Source organism: Argopecten irradians, chromosome 9, assembly GCF_041381155.1.
Source record: "Argopecten irradians isolate NY chromosome 9, Ai_NY, whole genome shotgun sequence".
NCBI lineage: Eukaryota > Metazoa > Mollusca > Bivalvia > Pectinida > Pectinidae > Argopecten > Argopecten irradians.
The window spans coordinates 39,456,629-39,479,097 of record NC_091142.1 but is presented as its reverse complement, the minus strand read 5'-3'; the positions used below and the strand labels follow the sequence as shown (position 1 = coordinate 39,479,097).

The 22,469-nt window shown below is 34.6% G+C and overlaps 1 protein-coding gene across 2 annotated transcripts in view; it reads right to left on the bottom strand.

The window, feature by feature from the left end:
- LOC138332301 (clathrin heavy chain-like) overlaps nucleotides 1-22,469 on the bottom strand; it is a 30,283-nt gene continuing 7,814 nt past the window's right edge. The window contains exons 3-9 of one of the 2 annotated variants that reach the window (XM_069280339.1): nucleotides 15,475-15,577; nucleotides 11,585-11,737; nucleotides 10,864-10,982; nucleotides 10,514-10,678; nucleotides 9,806-9,922; nucleotides 9,356-9,529; nucleotides 1-7,487 (exon numbers count right to left, since the gene is read on the bottom strand). In XM_069280339.1, coding sequence (XP_069136440.1) covers nucleotides 7,269-7,487; nucleotides 9,356-9,529; nucleotides 9,806-9,922; nucleotides 10,514-10,678; nucleotides 10,864-10,982; nucleotides 11,585-11,737; nucleotides 15,475-15,577 — 1,050 coding nt within the window. In that variant the 3' untranslated portion in view covers nucleotides 1-7,268. The remainder of the gene's footprint in view (nucleotides 7,488-9,355; nucleotides 9,530-9,805; nucleotides 9,923-10,513; nucleotides 10,679-10,863; nucleotides 10,983-11,584; nucleotides 11,738-15,474; nucleotides 15,578-22,469) is intronic. The other variant, XM_069280340.1, reaches the window with a different exon arrangement.

The following is a 22,469-nucleotide window of genomic DNA, read 5'->3' as shown; positions in this document are numbered from 1 at the left end:
TTTTCTAATTAAGTTTTAATATACATGTAGCTTTAAATGTTGCAGTACAAGATTAACAAACAAAATCATAGATAATGTACATAAAATATTTTATATACTATAATATCGGAGATGTCAGATAATATTTCATTGAGGAAAAAAGTTTTATCCTTGAAATACTGAATTCAATTGTCTATTAAAACATTTTTTAAGAATGTTTATAATATATACCGGTATACCAGTATAAATAATTATTGTCTATTTGTCAAGTAATTTATTTACATAATATTGGCCAAAAATATGAGACAGGAAACCATGAGACCTAACGTTCCTGTGTATGAATGGTTGTCAATTATAAATTGGTAAATCATATCAAAGGACATTAATCTTTGGGAGACATGTAAACATTATACATACGTGGATTTAAAGCTCCAGGAGGTGAGTGCCTGAAAATATATTAATTGACTTGATTCACCCCAGAAATTTCTATATTGAACTGTTCCAGCTTGAGCTTTAGAAGAGTTTAATGTGTCTTCATGGGTGAATGACTTAATACATCTCAAGCAAAACTCATATTATGTAACATACTCCAAAGTCCTGTTATTTAATGTGAAATGTAAGATTATTGGTTTACATTGTAATTTATCAATTACTGTAATTTCTTTATCTTAATGTGTGTCTATTGATTCCAGGAGGCTACACTGTATCTCTGTGCAATCAACTGTGGGTTTCTTACAATGAAGATGGTTATTTAAGGATTAAATTTAATAGATTTTTTATGTTATGGAGATATAACACAAAAATCTGAGTGTATCTCTAGATAAACTGCGAATGAGAGTACTTTCAGATTTTTGTGTTATATCTCCATAATATACAAAATCTATTCAAATTAATCTTTATAATTCAATGTAATAAAGATGATGGCTTCAATATTCAAAATTCATTTTGTGACTCTTTTGTCAATGAAATCATTACGCTGTCATCTCAGCCAATCAGAAGCAACATTACAAACGGCAACACCATTTTTTTCTTTATGGGCTGATAAAGTAAATTTTTAAGCCAATGAAAATCCTTGTAACAAGCAAAATTGAATTATTTATTGCTATCAGAGACAGAATTGACAGCCTCATTGATGTAGTATGAAGCATAATAATATAAACTTAGTTATAAAATAAAAAGTAATAACAGAAATAAACAATAATAATAACTCAACTATATATCACACAGTATTAGTAGCCTCACACAATACCAGAAAACTTAAATATACGTATATATATATATATATATATATATAAATCTCAAACATATTAACAAGCTACAATCTAACTTGTTACACAACATGTAAATATTTACAAATGTTGATCGATGTAAAAAGCCATTATGTAAAACATGGGAAGATCAGTTTCAGTCGGTGATATTTGAAGATTGATAAATACACAGGGACTTAATTGGTAGGAATTCTGTAAATATGATTTAAATATAGATAAATAATATATTCCCACTCTGTTCCATAGAGGATATCTGACAACATCCCATCACAGGGAAGTCAATGTGATTGTCCAACAAAATTACCGATACTGTCTCCAAAAATCTTGAAGATAAAGTTCCAAGGATTCAACAGTTTGCAGAGCTTTCAAAGTATACATAATCCTTTTCATGTATGTAGTAATATCACAAAAATTGTAACAGGATTAAAAAGAAAATAGTTACAGATCACCATAGCATGAACGGTTGTCAGATCTTTTATGAAATGGAGAATAAGGATTCATATTTTAATCAAAATATTATTTATTTATCATGTAATATAATTACACCACTTTGTGAGAACATCCTCAAACCCCGACGGCACGTTATTGTTTACCAGCATCAAGTCCTGAGGTCACAATAAATTTCCAGCCAAAAATATTACATGTGTGAAGTCACTGGATATCAGGCGGATTATGTGATAAAAGTAAGTACTGCATTTACAATCAAGATCAGAGATGGATTGTCAACATAATAAATACCGTATTCCACCCAATTAGTGCCCATGTCCAAATAAGCGCCTCTCCCACTTTTGAGGCCTAAATATCATTATCCGAGCATAAATAAAGACCAAAATTACATAAATTTACAATAATTTCATCTTATTAAGCACCTTTTCATTTTTCAATTTTCTGAACAAACTGGACACTTATTGGGTCAAATATGGTACTACAGATAAAATCATAGGTTACGTTTTTATCTATAATGCTAAAAATGTACAATATCAACTAAAAAACAAAATATCATTGATATACATGTATAGTCATACATTTAAAAATGGCACAAAAATACAAATGATTGTTTACAAGTTAAACAGTAACTATATATAACAAGCATTGAAATACACACATATATATATATATAAAGCCTTCATAAAGTAAAATTTCTAGCACTTCTAGACATAAATTTAGACTTTTTCACGGTATATATACTCATTTACATTTACAACAAGTTTAAAGGTTAAACCAAGACCATTTTACATGGTACTATAGTTAATACACTAAATTGGATATTTTTCATTACTTTTAATTTTAATATCACAATTCCTTGCTTTTAATACTTTTTGAATTCAACTTGAACAATATTCTGACGAATACTATATGTCTCCATCATGAACCTCAAGCTAACTTTTCTTTGATTTGCTAACATTCAGTTCCAAATTGAAAATATTACACCTATCATTTGTACTGTAAATGTTCTCATTATGATGTTATCAAATTTTAGTGAAAAATCACTTCTGAACAGATCAGTGTAATGATAAATCTACACATTCATATGGTTATTACTATTCTTATGACAGAAAATGCAATTAGCACAAAATGTCTGGCGCAGAAAGAGCTATAAAATATGATTAACGCTAAAATATAGACATTTACTGTAATGGTACCTGAAAATTTTTGACAGTTTTACACAGAAATAAGGGCTAAAAGCTGCCTTCAGTACATCAGAAGGCACTAGGAAATGCTGCGGAGGTAGGAAATAATCTTAAAGGCTAAACCAAAAAATTCTGTCAGATTAGTCGAGCCTGCGACATTGCCAAAATTAATTCTGCATTAGTATATTCTGGAGTTGTCTCCTCTTGTGTGTAGGTAATTGATTTTGACGTTATGTTGCTGTAAGTTTAACGACATATTTCTAAGAGAAAACAACATGATTTGTGCGTGTAAACTTATTATGTCAAATCTACACACAAAGGCAGATAACTATGTAAGGAGATGGAGTGCAAAGCTTTGGTAAAATTTTAGAACCAATTTTCAGTGCCAAAGAGCAATTATTAAAGCAACCACACAAAACTACTGATATACAACGTCATAGTAAAGCTATATTACTATGTACAAATCCTTTTACATGAACAAAAAATACTGTGGTAATGCGTAAATATGTAAACTGTAATTTTAGGATTTCTAATAGATTTAAAGCTGAGTGTTTGTGACAATATTATTTAAAATGAATACTAAAATTCTGCTAGAAGTAAATGTTTCACGACAACAATTAGGACTACACTGTTTTATAATTACAGATCATTGTATTTTACTTTTGGCACAAAGTTGATTTTACAGATGGGTTTCCCCAACTTACACACAAACTAAACAAGCCAGGTAATAAACTAACAACTATTCGATGTAGCTCCAAATGTCAACAATATATAGCTATACAACAAACATTTGAGTGGTGTTAGTAAAGGTTTGATTCAATGTGAAATATCTTCATCAAAATGCTGTTATTTCGAAATTCTGATACAAATGTATGTAATTTACATGTATTATGAAATGAAAAATCAAAGGCAATAAAATTTTTCTTTTATTGAAAGAAAATTTTTGCTGTTAGAATTTCAGTCATATTCTGAAGAAAGATAATTTATAAACAAAGTATTTTTGGAGCAAAAAGCATGATATGATTTTATTATCAAACTTGTTTTAAAGAAATTTTGTGTTTGGAAATTTAGTGCTGAATCAAAACTTTACAAAACCTTCACTTTAAAGCCAAGAAGTATTCAATGTGTAAGAAATGACGACTGATCGAGGCATCCTGATCCACATATCAACCATACCATCAAACCTCATTACTTTTAACTAACTTCGCTGCGGATATTTGATTTTGCAATTCAAAGTCATATGGGTGTATGTTACTCATTCTTGTGACTCTATTGCAGCAATAGCCATTCTCATGACTTCTGCTTTACCGCAAAATTGAAGCATACAATGTAGGTGAAAATAAAGGATTTACAGTAACTCAGTAAGTGAAAATAAAGGATTTACAGTAACTCAGTAGGTGAAAATAAAGGATTTACAGTAACTCAGTAGGTGAAAATAAAGGATTTACAGTAACTCAGTAGGTGAAAATAAAGGATTTACAGTAACTCAGTAGGTGAAAATAAAGGATTTACAGTAACTCAGTAGGTGAAAATAAAGGATTTACAGTAACTCAGTAGGTGAAAATAAAGGATTTACAGTAACTCAGTAGGTGAAAATAAAGGATTTACAGTAACTCAGTAGGTGAAAATAAAGGATTTACAGTAACTCAGTAGGTGAAAATAAAGGATTTACAGTAACTCAGTAAGTGGGGCCATGATAACAGTTCAATTCTGAATATTTGTATGTTCTGCTATTACTAATACAATTAATGCTTCAAATTAAATGGATCTTCAACTTAAAGTAAGCCAATATTCTTTCCCATGCGATTGACTTTGGCAAATTTCACATGCCCAGTAATTTTTTGAAAGTTGATCTTCGTGAATGAACATTTACAGCATTTATATTGATATGAATTTAAAATTCAATTTTTAAACCTGCAAATGATTATCTTCTTGAACTTGTTTTGAAATGGAAATTGCGAAATTTAGTAGACGCAAAAGACCATTTTGTTACTCATACCATATCATATGTCATAACTATTGTTGTATATAGTATTGACATCACACCTACATGGATTTCATCAAAAAAAAATTTGATCCTACAATGAGATCTAGTTTATATATCAAAGCGGTTAAGCATACAAATAAGCTACCACAAGATGTTAATAAGATTTAAAATACCCTTACACTGTAAACCAAATCATTTTCTTAGCAACTAATTTCTGCATTTTTCCTTTAATCACAAGAGAATAAGTTGGTTTACAACATCACAAGTGTATCCTTTTACACCAGTGTCAATGGCTGGATTTCTATTGAGAAAAACGTGGATTTTCTATGGATTTCAGTCAACAACAAATATAGTGGACCATCTATAATCCAAACTCTTAGTGTCCCAGGCCTAAACATTTGGGATTGTAAATGTTTCGAATATCGTTTACTAAATCAGCTTCCGGATTATCATTCCATTGTATGTTTAACCACATATCATAACTGTTGAAAGCTAAAACAGATCTTTCCTTTGTTTAGACAAATAATATCACATTAGTCAGGATAAGAAGTTATATTGACACAATATTTAAATTATTTATTAAAAATTTGTATAAGTACTCTCTTCGGAACTAATTCACTTACATACTTTAATCAACAGATTGACTTTTAATTGTGTACAATTTATGAAGACAATTACTGTATCAATTATAACATCATGGCTCACATTTCTGCCGGTATTAGACAATATCAGTCAATTAATTAGACATGACTATCTATGACATTTAATCTTAATATACGTAACACAAATTAAAATTATGGGAAACACTGATGATTCATGACCTACGAAGGTTAAAGATTTATATACTATGTATATTTGATGAGAGGTGAAATAAGACCAACCAGTAATAAACAATATGAATAGGTGTAACTCTAGAGACCACTAGCCCTAATTAACATTCACCAGGTAGTTAGTAGCTAGTAGCCACACATCATGCATGTACCCATTCAATGTCATGGAAAAAGATGTTGAATCATAATACAAAATGCAAAGTCACATGTGTTACCCACTGGCGATTCGTCAATATACCTCTTGGCTAAATAGAGTTTCAGTAACCCTGATAAACACTAGCCCCAATATACTGGCACCCCTCGGCCAGAGAGAACATTTATAAAACTGGTATATACTAGCCCCAATATACTGGTACCCCATGGCTAGCTAGTTCCAATATACTGGTACCCCTGGGCTAGCTAGCCCCAATATATTGGTACCCCTCGGCTAGCTAGCCCCAATATACTGGTACCCCTTGGCTAGCCAGCCCCAATATACTGGTACCCCTCGACTAGCTAGCCCCAATATACTGGTACCCCTCGGCTAGCTAGCCCCAATATACTGGTACCCCTCGTCTAGCTAGCCCTGATATACGGGTACCCCTCGTCTAGAGAGAACATTTATACCACTGGTAAATACTAGCCCTGATATACTGGTAACCCTGGGCTAGCTAGCCCCAATATACTGGTACCCCTCGGCTAGCTAGCCCCAATATACTGGTACCCCTCGGCTAGCTAGCCCCAATATACTGGTACCCCTCGGCTAGCCAGCTCCAATATACTGGTACCCCTGGGCTAGCTAGCCCCAATATACTGGTACCCCTCGGCTAGCTAGCCCCAATATACTGGTACCCCTCGGCTAGCTAGCCCCAATATACTGGTACCCCTCGGCTAGCTAGCCCCAATATACTGGTACCCCTCGGCTAGCTAGCCCCAATATACTGGTACCCCTCGTCTAACTAGCCCCAATATACTGGTACCCCTCGTCTAGAGAGAACATTTATACCACTGGTAAATACTAGCCTCAATATACTGGTAACCCTCGGCTAGAGAGAACATTTATAACACTGGTAAATACTAGCTGCAGTACACTGCCTTATAACACATTGGTTGATACATTTTGATGATCAATGTACTACTGTATATGATGCTATCAATGCTTTAATATTGAGAGGTCAAACAACACACTATAAAGCTGATGAGGATACTGATGATGAGAGATGAAGCTTCTTATGAAACGTTTGAGACCGGATGATATCGTCTTTGAACATTAAAACCATCAATGAAATTCTGAAATGCTATCATGCTGACTAGATTAGATATAAGAGATCAACTTCAGTGGTTATTGTGGGTTTACAACCATCTGAAATTGATGTCAATGTTTCAAATAAGCCAAATGTCACATGACTTACAGCAATACCACATCCATTAACACTATCTTGTAATCCATATAAGATTTTCTTTTACATTCCAATAGATGGTACATATAGCTAGAAAAAAAAATTCTGTAATCTTGACTTGATTTGTTTGCCAAACTTTATCATCAACCTGAGACATCGTTACCATTACAAATGTGTTTATATTGATGTCTGTATCATTTCAGTTTTGATATATTGCTGTTTGCATCTCGTAGCAGAAAAGAGTTTGGCTCCATTTGGGAGGATGTGCTGGTGTCCCGCGATCCCCTTACATCCTCATCATTGTCTATCTGTATAGAAATGGCCTTCTCTAGTCGATTGGCCTGGTTTGTCTTCTTGGCAGTATCACGTACATACTTGATGAAACCATCCTTTTTAATATCCACAGTTACAATCTGAAACAATCAAGAATAACAAACTAACGATCTAGCCTAAATTGTAAGTCTTTGATATTGACATACAAAGTTTTAATGAAGATATTACCTGGAGTTAAAATCTACTGATACAAATTTTATCATTGTAACTGTTTTGGATATTATCAAAGTCAAACTTGAATTGCTTGATAAACATGTAGAGTATCACTGAAAAGCAAGTTCTAAATATTTCTGATAATTCTTCAAATAACAAGAGGGCCTGTATCGCTCACCTGGTTTGTAATGTCAAGCCATATTCTGAATACAGGTTCATTGTTTCTTTTCTGAAGGAATTTGAATTTTTACCTCTATTTCCCCTATTGGACCCCGCCCCTCCTGCCCCCGGGGGGTCAGAGCCAAAATTTATACAAGTTCTGTTCCCCTTTACCCAAGGATGTTTGTGGCCAAATTTGGTAACAATCCATGCAGAACTTTAGGACAAGTAGCAATTTATAGGAATTACCTCTATTTCCCATATTGGGCCCCACCCCTCCTGCCCCGGGGGGATCAGAGCCAAAATTTATACAAGTTCTGTTCCCCTTCCCCCAAGGATGTTTGTGCCCGAATTTGGTTATATATTCCATGCAGAACTCTAGGACAAGTAGCGATTTATAGGATTTACCTCTGTTTCCCCTATTGGACCCCGCCCCTCCTACCCCCGTGGGGTCAGAGCCAAAATTTATACAAGTTCGGTTCCCCTTCCCCCAAGGATGTTTGTGGCCAAATTTGGTTACAATCCATGCAGAACTCTAGGACAAGTAGCGATTTATAGGATTTACCTCTATTTCCCCTATTGGGCCCCGCCACTCCTGCCCCGGTGGGGTCAGAGCGGAAATTTATAAAGGTTCTGTACCCCTTCCCCCAAGGATGTTTGTGGCCAAATTTGATTACATTCCACGCAGAACTCTAGGACAAGTAGCGATTTATAGGATTTACCTCTATTTCCCCTATTGGACCCCGCCCCTCCTACCCCCGGGGGGTCAGAGCCAAAATTTATACAAGTTCTGTTCCCCTTCACCCAAGGATGTTTGTGGCCAAATTTGGTTACAATCCATGTAGAACTCTAGGACAAGTAGCGATTTATAGGATTTACCTCTATTTCCCCTATTGGGCCCCGCCCCTCCTGCCCCCGGGGGGTCAAAGCCAAAATTTATACAAGTTCTGTTCCCCTTCCCCATAGGATGTTTGTGGCCAAATTTGGTTACAATCCATGTAGAACTCTAGGACAAGTAGCGATTTATAGTATTTACCTCTATTTCCCCTATTGGGCCCCGCCCCTCCTGCCCCAGGGGGGTCAGAGCCAAAATTTATACAAGTTCTGTTCCCCTTCCCCCAAGGATGTTTAAGGCCAAATTTGGTTACAATCCATGTAGAACTCTAGGACAAGTAGCGATTTATAGGATTTACCTCTATTACCATTATTGGGCCCCGCCCCTCCTGCCCCTGGGGGATCAGAGCCAAAATTTATACAAGCTCTGTTCCCCTTCACCCAAGGATGTTTATGGCCAAATTTGGTCACAATCCATGCGGAACTCTATGACTAGTAGCGATTTAAGTTAAATGTTGACGGACGGACGGACGGACGACCGACGGACGGACGGACGGACGACGGACGCCGCGCCATGACATAAGCCCTTTGGGCCAGGTGAGCTAATGAGTCAGGGCATTCACATTTACTTGTACAGCCATCGTGTTAACAAAATATGAAATAAATGCTGACAAAACATGTGTGATAGATACCCCATATAGGGCCTCTGTAGATACTCTCTAACTAAAGTTTCATAATAAACATCTGAAGCTAACTGTTGAAATAAGACTAAAATTTAATAGTTTACAGAGGAAAAGTGTACCTGTCCGCCCCGCGTTACGCCCACTATTCCCTGAGAATCGGTGTTGAGCGTCGAGGTAAAGATGACGTTGAGCGAGACTCGTGTACAACACAGACAGGCAGCCGTTTCCATGTCACACAGATAAAGATAACCATATTTGGTCATCACAAACAGCAGGCCGTACTTACAGGATACCTGCACACACACAAACAACAGCTTTATATATATACATGCTTGGAAATTATTCTCTCACAATACTTAATAAATAGTATACAAACAGCTCTAGTGGGACGGACATTTAGACGATTTTGTCAAAGATACCAATTAAATAGGCCATGGCTTACAACATGAGACTTATTATCAAGATTGAATTATATTTCTTTTGTGATTTTCATTAATATTGTACTCAAACTCTCATAAAATATGAAAATCTAAACTTTTAAGTTATCGAACAAATTTTACCACACTTACATGCAGAGATACTGGGAAATCATAACGATCAACGTCATCTAGATACTGAATGAGGTCGTAGTTGTTTCGCGGGGCAAAGTTTCCCTGTTTGTATGGCCCCAGCTCTATCACATGTACCTGTAACAAGAGTTTGTCAGAGTCAGATGCTGAGTTGCCAACCTTTAAACATGTAAGATTCACATCAAGGTCAGTACTTTTGACTTGATATTACATTATTTTGGTAAATTAGCAAAATTTATCTATTCTTTCTATCGAATTAGAATTTATTAAAGGATGTTGAATATGATGAAATACCTCTACAACAATGAACATTAGATAGAGACGTTCTGATACAGGGGAGAATTCTGACTGTCAATCCACCACTACTGTTACCCAACTTCTTTTGCTATTTACATGATCAACATCAATTGACGAAAATTCATCTCTTCAAATAAAGTAGCTGAATCATAATGGATGGTTTTTCAATCTTATTGGTATATCAGCAAAAGTTGATCGCTGCAAAATGGTTTGAAATGGAAAGGACAAAATTTAGAATTACCACCAAAGAAAGTTGGTTCACAGAAAACTGAATAGTTAGTGGATGATATAGTTAGAACTCATTAGGTACACACATTCTATACCAAAGAACTGAAGCGTCCATCTGAAATGTAGTCACAAAGAAAAATCTTTAAAATGTGAAAAATTCCTTGTTTTTGTGTTGGAGCTGACCTTCCCGTGGTCGTGGGTCTCCCTGGAGGCCACACACATGACGGTGGACTGTGACGGATTGTCGTCATAGTGATAGGTAGAGAAGCAGACGGCGTGGGCACCAATACACTGTGTGATGTCATCACTGACGCTGTACAGCTGGGTGATCCCCGAGATCCTCTTTTCCTAATTAAACAGATATGAACACACCAAGTACAGTTGAAACAGTTTAGAATCTAAAGGAAGGGAAAGAAGGGGATTCAAAGGTTTTTTTCCCAGACAAAATCACATTTGACTATAAAGCAATACCCACCACCCAAAAAAATGAACACAAAGCATCATCAAACATGCATGTCTTCATGTAACCATACCTCAGGGGTGAGTCCTGTGACCGCTAACCATTTGAGGCTCGGGTCAGCCTTATAACTGATGATTTCACTGAAGGCAAGCCTCGGGTGACGACAGAACACTCTTTCCGGAGGATTGTCTGCTGGAACAATACAAAGATTCTATTTTTCTAGTTACAATATAAAACTGATGTTTTTTGTCTATCCCCCGATTTAACTTTCAATGCCAATGGACAAGGGCTAAAGACTCTTATATATTCCCATATTTGCATATTACAGAGTTGTCTGCCCTTATGTGTTTCTGAGGATAACATCATACTTTTCAGAGATAATGACATGAGTTACACTCACAAAATAATGATGTCACAATTGATACCTAACTGAAAGGGAGATAACTCTGTTATATGAATCAAATATACCACTGAGGAAAATCAAAAATTTGATTTGATGAAATATAAATTTTAGGGTAAAATTACGAAATTTTTGACCTGTTAAAATGAGTGGCTATATAGTATTGATTTTGTATGTTTTCTGTTACCAAGAAGTTTGTCTTTAATTGTTCAGTCAATAATGGTAACCAGGTATAGTATAGCTTCATATGAAATTGGCTACTGGAAATATTAATTGTCTTGGAATTAGCTTATGTGCTTGCTCCCTAAACATATGGCTGTACTGCGGTATATGAAGTATTTTTAATACAAACTAGGTATTTTGCTAACATATAGCTATACTAGTGTCGACTTACTCTGCCATAGGTCCCAGTGGTAAATGACCGTGTCAGTAACCATGGCAATGATATCCGGGTTTAGCCATGTCCAGAACACCACAGGTTCATGTATCTTGGTCTTACTGATCATAACCTTGGTGTCAAAGTTAAACACTTCAAACCGAGCTCCAGCTAGTAAATAAATAAAGGCTTTATTACAAAATGTCTACCAGTGACAGTAATGATGTTGATGGAAAATGTCTGTAAAACAATGTACTGTATAGTTCCTTATATTAACGGAGGTTTCAATTTTGCTGAATTCACGGATTCCATCAAATCTGCAAAATTGAAAACCTCGCCAAATTTTTCAAAAGTCATGGATTAACATAGCACACAGTCATATAAATGACACTTTCAATGGCTACAGGGTGATCCGTGAAAATTAACCCCCGTGAATAAATTCCAAACAGTAAATTGAAAAATTTTACACCTGCAAAATTTACAACTATAGAGTAAATGTCTTGACTACCATATAGGGAACAACCAATTTTAACTTAATGAAAAAAAAGACCTTCAAAATGGCCGCTGTGTATATAAGATTGAGCCCAGGATAGAATTTTAACCTGGCCACTGATTAATGGCTAATTATGAATTTCAAAAGTAAAAATGTTTTCCGACAGGTAATTATTCCTAGATAACCATGTTATGAATTTGGAAATTCAGATTGAGATTCAGGTTCAAAATATCAATTTTGATAATGAATAGGTGAAAAACATTAGAATTTCATGATTTTTTAGTGGAAAATGTGCCTGATTTCATTAGAGCTACCATGGTTGAAGTTTGAGCTGAAGTACCCCAATTGTTTTTTTCTATCTAGTGTTATATGAGAACCTAGACTTTAATCATAGAACACAATAGCTACTGTAACTAATATTCCTTTGTTTTCATAATACATTACAAAACTTTAACAAACTTTAACACTGTGGTCTATGTAAAATTATTTAGTTGGTTGTTCTCTATTTGATACCTGAATGGGACACAAAGTGATAACCATGATATGAATTTGGAAATTCAGATTGAGATTTAGGTTCAAAATATCAATTTGATAATGAATAGGTAAAAACATTAGAATTTCAGGATTTTTTAGTGCAAAATGTAAAATGTTCCTGATTTCATTACAGCTACCCTGGTTGGAGTTTGAGCAGAAGGACCCAAACTTTTTTTGAGACTTTTATCATAGAACACAATAGCTACTGTAACTAATATTCCTTTGTTTTCGTAATACATTACAAAACTTTAACAAACTTTAACACTGTGGTCTATGTAAAATTATTTAGTTGCTTATTCTCTATATGATATCTGAATGGGACACAAAGTGACAAGACGGATTGAAAGGAACAGGACATGACATCACAAACATGGTTAACACTAGTAATATATGCCCCTCTAGTTCAATTTATAAAACATAGTAAAGAAAGGATTGGGTGCAGATACAACACAGAATTATTCGTAGAACCCATAGATACAGATATATGTTTACCAGTAATTAGACTTCTATTTTGATAGATACCTAAATAGATAAGTGACTAATAGGGTACCAGGACATGAAGACCACTTAATTTCATTATACACAATTTGAAGTCAGTCTACCTTTATCTATCTTGTTTACTAAAGTTGATTGATAAGATATAAAGTTTAGCATGCATTCCTTTCCATTTTGTTGGCATCAGTTATCTGCAGCACCAGGGTAACCAATACCGCCACAGGAAGTTAATTTTTATGTTTGGAACATGTATATGTACAAGATATAGTCACCATCTCAAATTATTTTTAAAGAAAAACTGGATTTATTTAATTACTAGTAATACACCAGTGAAATTATTACTGAAAAGATGAACCATGAAAATTTCTCAAAACAAAAGAGCCCAGACATATTTCATGTAACACATTATTTTGTAGAGAATGTTGCATATACTGTATTTGACCCTATAAGCGCCCCTGGCCCTATAAGAGTCAATCCTCCCCCTTTTTGAAGCCTAAATTTCACTTATCTCAAATTAAATGAAGACCAAAAATATGAAAACCATTAAATCATTGATTACTTTTGCAAAATTACGTATCTTAATCCTTATACCTTTGTTTGTGGTTTGGCGGTCCTATTAACCACCCTTCACATTTTTTCGAGTATCTAAACATCCTGGATGCTTATAGAATCAAATATGGTATGTAACACAATTTTGCTTTCAAAACAGAGGAAAAATAAGTTTAAACCACAGACAGAAGTACAATAATCATATACAATAATGTGCTATATTTCACTGGTAAATTTACAGTGTAACTAACAGAAGTTATATGTCTCTCCAATTATCACCATCAGAACTCAGCACAATCCTCACTTACAATCCCTAACACTATGAATATTTCAGTGGAATTACCCCTGACATTTAGTGTAGAAAGTCTAGCTAGGGCAATCATTCAAGGACGTCCAATGATGAAGTTATCTGTATTCATTATAACACTTAAATATTGTGTCTTCATCACCCATATTAACACTATAAACCATAAATAAATAATAGAGGTTTTGTGGTTGTCGAAGTATCTTAAAGTGTCCGACTTTCTCTCACTAACTCTTCCCATTTCTCCAGGCGAATGATTTGGACATTCTTATGTACTTTTGTTTCTCTAAGACTACTCTGGCTTTTCTTCACTATAGCTAATTCTGTTATCAGACATATACACTAAACTAAATAACATTTACAGTTGACACTTTTAGGCTTAAACTTTTATAACTGAACGACTGTAACAATCATTGATTTTTAATATTTTTATCGTTTTGTAATAACTTCATGATAAACATTTTAACTTAAACACTCTAGTAACTCAGAGTTTCTTCAATTGTCTCAGTAATTTTATGGTACTTGGTAACATTAGATTTATTCCAAATTAATAAGCAGTTTTTTTTCGTTATTGAAGGTAGAACCAAATTTAGCCGGGTGGTTAAGATGTCCCGACATTTTACCACAGGCCCTTCACCTCTAGGTTGTGAATTCAAATCCAATGTGGGATAGTTGTCAGGTACCGACTGAAGGTCAGTGTTTTTTCTCTGGGTACTCTGGCTTTCCTCCATCTAAACCTGGCACCCTTAAATGGCTGTGATTGTTACTACAATATTAATCTAATTAAACTAAAAGAACTAAATTCAGCAAGAAGATCAAAACCAGAGTAAATCATCAGTGGACTAATACCCAGATATGTTGCTTACTTCCTAGAAGTGCCATAATGTTGTGGTCGGGATACTCTGTAATTTCTGTAAAACAGACATCTCGGAGTTCTACAGCCAATTCACATACAACAGGTGATAATTGGATTCTGTGATGACTAAAATAGATTTTTTTTAACTCTAGTGACTCCAGGAATATTCAATTATAACACACTCGTATCTCTCTTCAATCTGACTATAGCACTGCACAACAGACAAAGAAAACAGCATCCAGACTGCAGACTCAGTGATTAATGATTCTACTGTGAGTTCGACCTGAAAGCTGTCATTTCACTCCAACAATCGGTATAACAATATTCTCCTACCATAGCGATGACAATAAAGAACCAATACGATGATAAAGAGCCTCAACTCTGTGAAAGCTCTACATTGATCTACATAGAAAACTTCCTTGCCCATTTTACACCCATACATATAGTCACATATAATGAGCAACCCGTCGCCCAGGAGCAATGGTTTTCTTTGAATGTTTTAGTGTATAGTTTGGTTTTAGTGTAAAGTTTGGTCGCAAACTGCAGACAGTTAAACCTTGTTTATCCAATTTATAACTCAAACAATGAGACTACTCTGACCTTGACCTTTATCATAAATTATATTTCTGATATTAAGTTTACAGTGACCTTTATTACAGACTTCTAATATGTCTGACCTTTTAAAGCTATGACAGGCTGGGTCGGATTCATCTGTATCGAGTCTGCACTCGTCTGTCCAGCATACGATATGACGCCATCCTTCGGGTTTAGCACTGTCACCTGAAATGATACATATACATATATATCTCATCTTCAAAAACTACAGAACACAGAAATTTGCAGATTATTATAAAATACAACTTATATAGCTACCAATACTGACCTTTCTGAAATAAGTCAATATTAAAGTATGTTAGCTCCTTGTTAACCTGTTAAATCCAACCCCTCGACACCCATTAAATTAAATGTAACATCACAGAAAGGCACCATCTTCTCCCTATAAAGTGGAACTTGTCTATTCTGACCCTTCATTGTTATAGCAATGATACTAGTTTTTACCAAAATGAGAGCTCATGATTGCCAAACCTGCATAACAAAGGTACATAACTAAAAAAAAGACACAGGTATCATGTCCAATATAAATTTTGCATATCTATACACTTTATATGGAATATTGTCACCAAGATTTATTGTTTTTAAATTCCTCCAGATTTTTAGAAAGAGTAGTTATATAATCTATTAATTCAAAATTGTTGTGAGTATATATGGACAGAGAGAAAGAGAAGGATAGACAGACAGACTGACTGAATTCGGTCATACTTCCCCCCTCCCCCCCAAACCAATTTTGTTCAAGGGTGTGCCTATAATAACTTTGTTGTGGGGGATATAAATACTAAAATCTAAAACTTTATAGGTTAAAGTATTTTGTTGCTGCCAGATTTGGCAGGTTCCATTGCAGTAGTTAGAACTATACCGATCATTCAAACTCATTCTGCCACACAAAAATAGTTTTCTTTGGTAATTGTTTATCTGAAACTTTGATAGCTTTTCCATATCACCAATTAGCATATGTGTGTGATAATGGCTATTCAAGAGGAACTTGGGAAGGAAAACATCTGGGTCTAACACGTAGGAACAAGGGCATGGTCAGGCTTGAGACAGAGAAAATATTGGCACCAGGGCCAGACAGAGATCAGTGTAGCTAATTCTGACTGAATGGAACTGAATCATATAGAATCACCTACATAAATTTAGTTTTTACATTCTTCACTTATCAATCTAATCTCACTCCTTTATAGAACTGAAGTTTTAAAATCTTCACAACCAGAGGGAGATTTTAAAGTTCAAGCAAAGAGTTTTAGGGAAGATACCCAGCAGACAATTCCACAAAAAAGTGCAACTAGCTGTACGTATATTATGTTAATTAAGGGAAATCAAAAGTACGACAATTACCATGAAGATGTACTTGGTAATTCAATAATGATCAGATGTCATTATGACAAATCTAAATAAAATTCCATACTTTATGTGACATTCCATACATAATTTCTAATAAACATATGCTGTTGGTGACGAAGAAAATCTAAAAGCGGCTTGAACAGAAAACCACCTGGAGTAGTGAACTGTGATTGTAAAGGCTTCATTATAACCATTAGGCAGGGTGGTCCCTCGAACACACACCTCTATATCAGACCAAATTTCACCAGAACTATTCAGTGTTTATCAGAAAAAAACATGTATTTAGATAAGAGTGGGATTTTACATCCTGAGACAATTCTGTGCATTATACATGTACACCGATGGAATTGTGATACTAACAGTCTGGTCGGCTTTAATTTGTTACACCAGATGCTCTGGGTTAAAGCAGTGCCGAGGAGAAGACATGTGTCTGCTGATCGGCTTTGTTACACCAGATGCTCTGAGTTATAGTGGTATGGAGGAGAGGACACGTGTCTGATGGTAGTGGTTTTTGATCTGGTAAGGGATCAGAATCTACAAAGGGATGTTGACCTGTTTATCTCTGTTCAACCCAGTTTCCCAATTGTTGAATGATGTCTTTTATCATGCAACAGGTGCTCCTCCTTCATTGTTGTTTATATATAAGAATCACAGTATATATGTAATTGTATTTTAGCGATTGATATTAGAAAGTGATAATGCCTCATTGCACACACAGCGCAGCCAGTAAGATTACTTTGTCAATGAAATTAAAGAATATTATATTGCTATTATATGTATATATGAATCTTGACTATTCTAAAGAGATCTTGGCTCATAATGGAATATGTTACATCTTTTTACAATTTATGACATTTTAAAATGTGTTTTAAGTGTCACTGCCATGTAGTACAAGTTACATATAATACAGTAAGATAATATATAGGACAGTTACAGGTAATAGTCTTAAGTGTTTTTAAAGATTATTATAAAATTCAAACCTTTTTTTGACAATTTTCAAAAACCATTAAATAGGCAGTAATAATTAATTGATATTTACGGAAATACTTGAAGGGAGACAGATTAAATGTTGATCAGCAACTGGCAGCATTGGTTTTTTTTTATGTCTGATCGGGAAAAGCAATCCTTTGATTGTGATTGATAAAATAAACATATTCAATACATCAACAAAGTTTTATTCCACATATTTGCCTTGTATATATTTCCTTATTTAAACAAACAGAATTAGGTATCAATAAATTCTAAAACCCATGTCTAGTTTTTGATAATTATATATAAATTGACAGTGACATCAACATATTGCTGCAGCCTGCCCAGGATTTCCTGTACACCACACCCCGTAGTGGGGGAAGTAAATAGTGTATAATTACCGGGCTAGTCAGTGTAACAGGAAATTCTGACCACTGCCTTGTCATTTAACTTAGATACAAATCATGTAATTTAACTTTCCTACAACTATTTAAACATCTATATCACGAGTTTATTTTTATAATTACAGATTGGTCAGTTTTGGACATATAATTGTCTGAGACATATTTTACCATTGTATGTTCAAAACTGATCGATTATCAGTTCCCTTTCTGTTTCAAAAATGGGGTGAAACTCTGATATCATGGATATTAAGGGTCAAAATGAACATTATACAGATACAGATAGGATAGTCATTTACCAAGACAACTCATTTTTCCTTTCACAAAATCATAGCACAAAGTAAGCCATAAATCAATTGTCAAAGAAATCAATTGTCAAAGAAATCAAAAAAAGAAACTTGGTTGTCATATTTTTGCAATGAATTTGAAGTGAAATTGAGGCTTTTAAAAGGAAGAATGGCAGTTATAGGGACAAGGGTGCTTAGTGGTTAAAATACGGTATCTGTTCCGTAACTCTGTAATTACATCACAGTAATACATTACAGCAACAGTATAAGGCCCATTCATCAGCTATCCCATTATTACTGTTATTCCCAGGAAACAAAACCAAAAAGGAAATCCAATTTCACTTGGTGTTAAAACTTCCTGCAACAATAGACTTCCTAACAGTACACAGAGTATTGTGTTAGAACGTTATGGTCCTTAATGTAATGCTCTACCAGGGAACCCTCCTGTAAACACTAACATGGACCTAAGAGTCTGGCACCAGCTAATGTAACTAGACTTCTGAAAAGTCGGCTGGGTCGGCCCACACCATAGTATCAGACTCAACCACAAGCAATTCTCTACTATAATACACAATAATGCCAATTATATTGAAATATTTGACTCAAGGCAACAGAAATGACTAGAAAATGTCCATAAAAATGATAGAAATGATAAAATTCATTAGGATGTTGGCCAAATAGCCTTGTCCTCTAACGACGGCCAGATGTCATTGAACTATGGTAGCAAACCAGAGAAGAACAGCCTGGCCACGGTCTATATTTTTATTAAGTGGGGAGCCCCTGTTTTGAGCCATGCATAAACAATTAAAAATCAAATATATTCTGAAATTGGTACATCCAATATGGAGGGTTTGATATAAGTTTCATTTTTTTCAAAAATAAACATAACAAAAATGGGTTAGAGATTACAATTCTGGGCTCCTCCGGAAGTGCGTCTTGACCGGAAATGCTAGCTTTACTTGAAGGAAAATCCATGGTGCGGGTTTAGGCAAAAATATTGAAAAATCCACCTAATCGACCTATGAAATGAATTAGCTTATTTTGCCATTGTGATAGAAGTGCTCAATTTGAGGTAGGTCTTAAGAAAAAAATTGAGTACAATTTTCTGCAATTTTGGGCTAAAAATCATGATATTTTGCAATTTTTCAGGTATTTTTTTGTTGTTACCATGGTATTCTCATGCATGAATAAGCGCAGAATATGGCCAAATCTGCATCAAAATATCAAATTGTAATTGCAAAAGTTGTGCTGATTAATAATATATATACTTTTGTACAGGTATTTTTTACAGTTAAATGACTATATCTATATTTCTAAGGCGTGCGCCTTAATTTCATAGATTGTCCAAATCTACTGTTTTCTGCTACCTTATACTGCATGGAAAAAGAGATTTTCGAAGGAAGTGCATTGTCAGTTGTAAATAAGCAGCGCCTCTGTTCATTATAGCTGGGAACCTCAAGAAAACAGGTCATAGACAGGGAGAAATCATGATTTTCACATGGGATGGGTAAGGGGAGGTAATTGGCTTATTTGCTCATTTTCATGGCATGTATACATGCTTATTGTTAAATAATTTGGCTAAAATTCATTTTGCTTTCATTTGTTTGAAAACTAACTCATTATAACTTATTGGATGTTATACAACCCATATTGCATGAATTCTGATTATTTTAACTTGATTTATTGCCCGGTATCCATGGAAACTTAGAGCAATAGTGTTATTTTGTGATTTTTTCTGTAAAAACACTATTTAACTTGTCTTGATCTCAAAAATGCATGTATTTGTCCAAAATTGAGTGTGCGGCAAGGCCGGTATTGTCTATTATTACCAATTTCTTAATTATATGAGGAAAAACAGTCTATTTTTGATAAAATAGGGGTGGCGGAGACTTTTACAGATTATTCATGAAAATGCTTATTTCCAGGGTAAGAATACAAAACCATAATGTCATATACATGAAATTTCCAAATCCTTGATGTCATGTCATTATTTAGATATCAGAATCAGTTTATCTGTTGCAGAGCAACAGTATAAGAAGGGTTTCTGACCTTATTTTTGACGTCATTGAGTATTTATGACGTCATAGATACACACTGATAATGTCATGGTTACTGATGACGTCATAGTAATTATGACGTCATACAGCAGGGTCAATATTGATGAAATCCTTGTTTTTTCCACTGCATGTCATAGAGAGAATCTCAAAATAACACATTCAATATTCAAATCCATTTTATTTCAGTAAATGACAGAGTTATAGGACTTTTAATTTTTAAAATTACCTCCCCTTGTTGCTTGTTTGAGAGGAAAATCAATCAAAATGTACCATTCAGGGAAATTGGCAGTACTCGGTGACTATTAAAGATACGCGTTAACCGGATATGTCATTTTGTTCGTCGCATCATGTTCAAGACAATATTTGGGTTTTCGAGAAGCTTAGAAAGTTATAACTTGGTGTATAAGGTAGCAAACCAGAGAAGAACAGCCTGGCCACGGTCTATATTTTTATTAAGTGGGGAGCCCCTGTTTTGAGCCATGCATAAACAATTAAAAATCAAATATATTCTGAAATTGGTACATCCAATATGGAGGGTTTGATATAAGTTTCATTTTTTTCAAAAATAAACATAACAAAAATGGGTTAGAGATTACAATTCTGGGCTCCTCCGGAAGTGCGTCTTGACCGGAAATGCTAGCTTTACTTGAAGGAAAATCCATGGCGCGGGTTTAGGCAAAAATATTGAAAAATCCACCTAATCGACCTATGAAATGAATTAGCTTATTTTGCCATTGTGATAGAAGTGCTCAATTTGAGGTAGGTCTTAAGAAAAAAATTGAGTACAATTTTCTGCAATTTTGGGCTAAAAATCATGATATTTTGCAATTTTTCAGGTATTTTTTTGTTGTTACCATGGTATTCTCATGCATGAATAAGCGCAGAATATGGCCAAATCTGCATCAAAATATCAAATTGTAATTGCAAAAGTTGTGCTGATTAATAATATATATACTTTTGTACAGGTATTTTTTACAGTTAAATGACTATATCTATATTTCTAAGGCGTGCGCCTTAATTTCATAGATTGTCCAAATCTACTGTTTTCTGCTACCTATGGTCAGTTGGCTCCTATCTTAATTCAAAACAACTTTGATTCCGACACTTCATGAAGTCATAAAAAGATGCACCAGGAAAGAGGCAACATTGACCTTGACCTATAAAGATAGTGACCAAGTTACTTTGAGCTCTAAAACAATAGCCCTAACCTCTGACTCATTGAATTTGTAACTGACCTATGGTCAATTGAGTCTCTGCATAATTCTTGAGCAATTTTGCTCCACATGTACAATGTAATCAGAAATAATGTCAATCAGAAAAGATTTCAAAATTGGACCTTGCCCGGTGACCTAGGTCTCTCTGAGTTAATTCCTCGTTTGTAAGTTGTGGATAACTTTGGATCCTAATGTTATCACAAAATTTTTACCAGCAATATTACTATTATGATATATCATTGGTATAGAATGTTTAATAGACAGCAGATTCACAGCATCCCAGGATCAAGTCTGGGACGAGGTTACAAATGTATAATTTACCATTGGTATTTAGATTGAGAATCAATGATGAATATTGTGACTATCCTAATGCAATTCTACAGACAGCTTATCTTAGAACTAAATAGTCTGGGGCCAGTTGAGTTCATATCATACATAAATTGCGTCATTTTCAGAACTAGTGATGGAAAACCTGACTTCTACAATTAATTATATAGGCAGATTATCAGTCAGTCTGGAGACAGCTAGCTTTATACTGCTGGTGTATAGATTGAAGTATTGATGAAGGAATGACTGTGGCTGAACTAAGATATATTATTTACTGGGGTATGATACATTGTAGACAGAAATCAAGGAGTCTCATGATCATGGCTTGGCTAATGGAACCCCATACTAATCAGTGATAGGGTGGTAGTGCCCTATACATGTAAAGTACTGGTGATCAATGTTCAGGCTAATCCTACTTAAATCCTATAGATAATATACTGGGGGTTAGTCTTGGATCA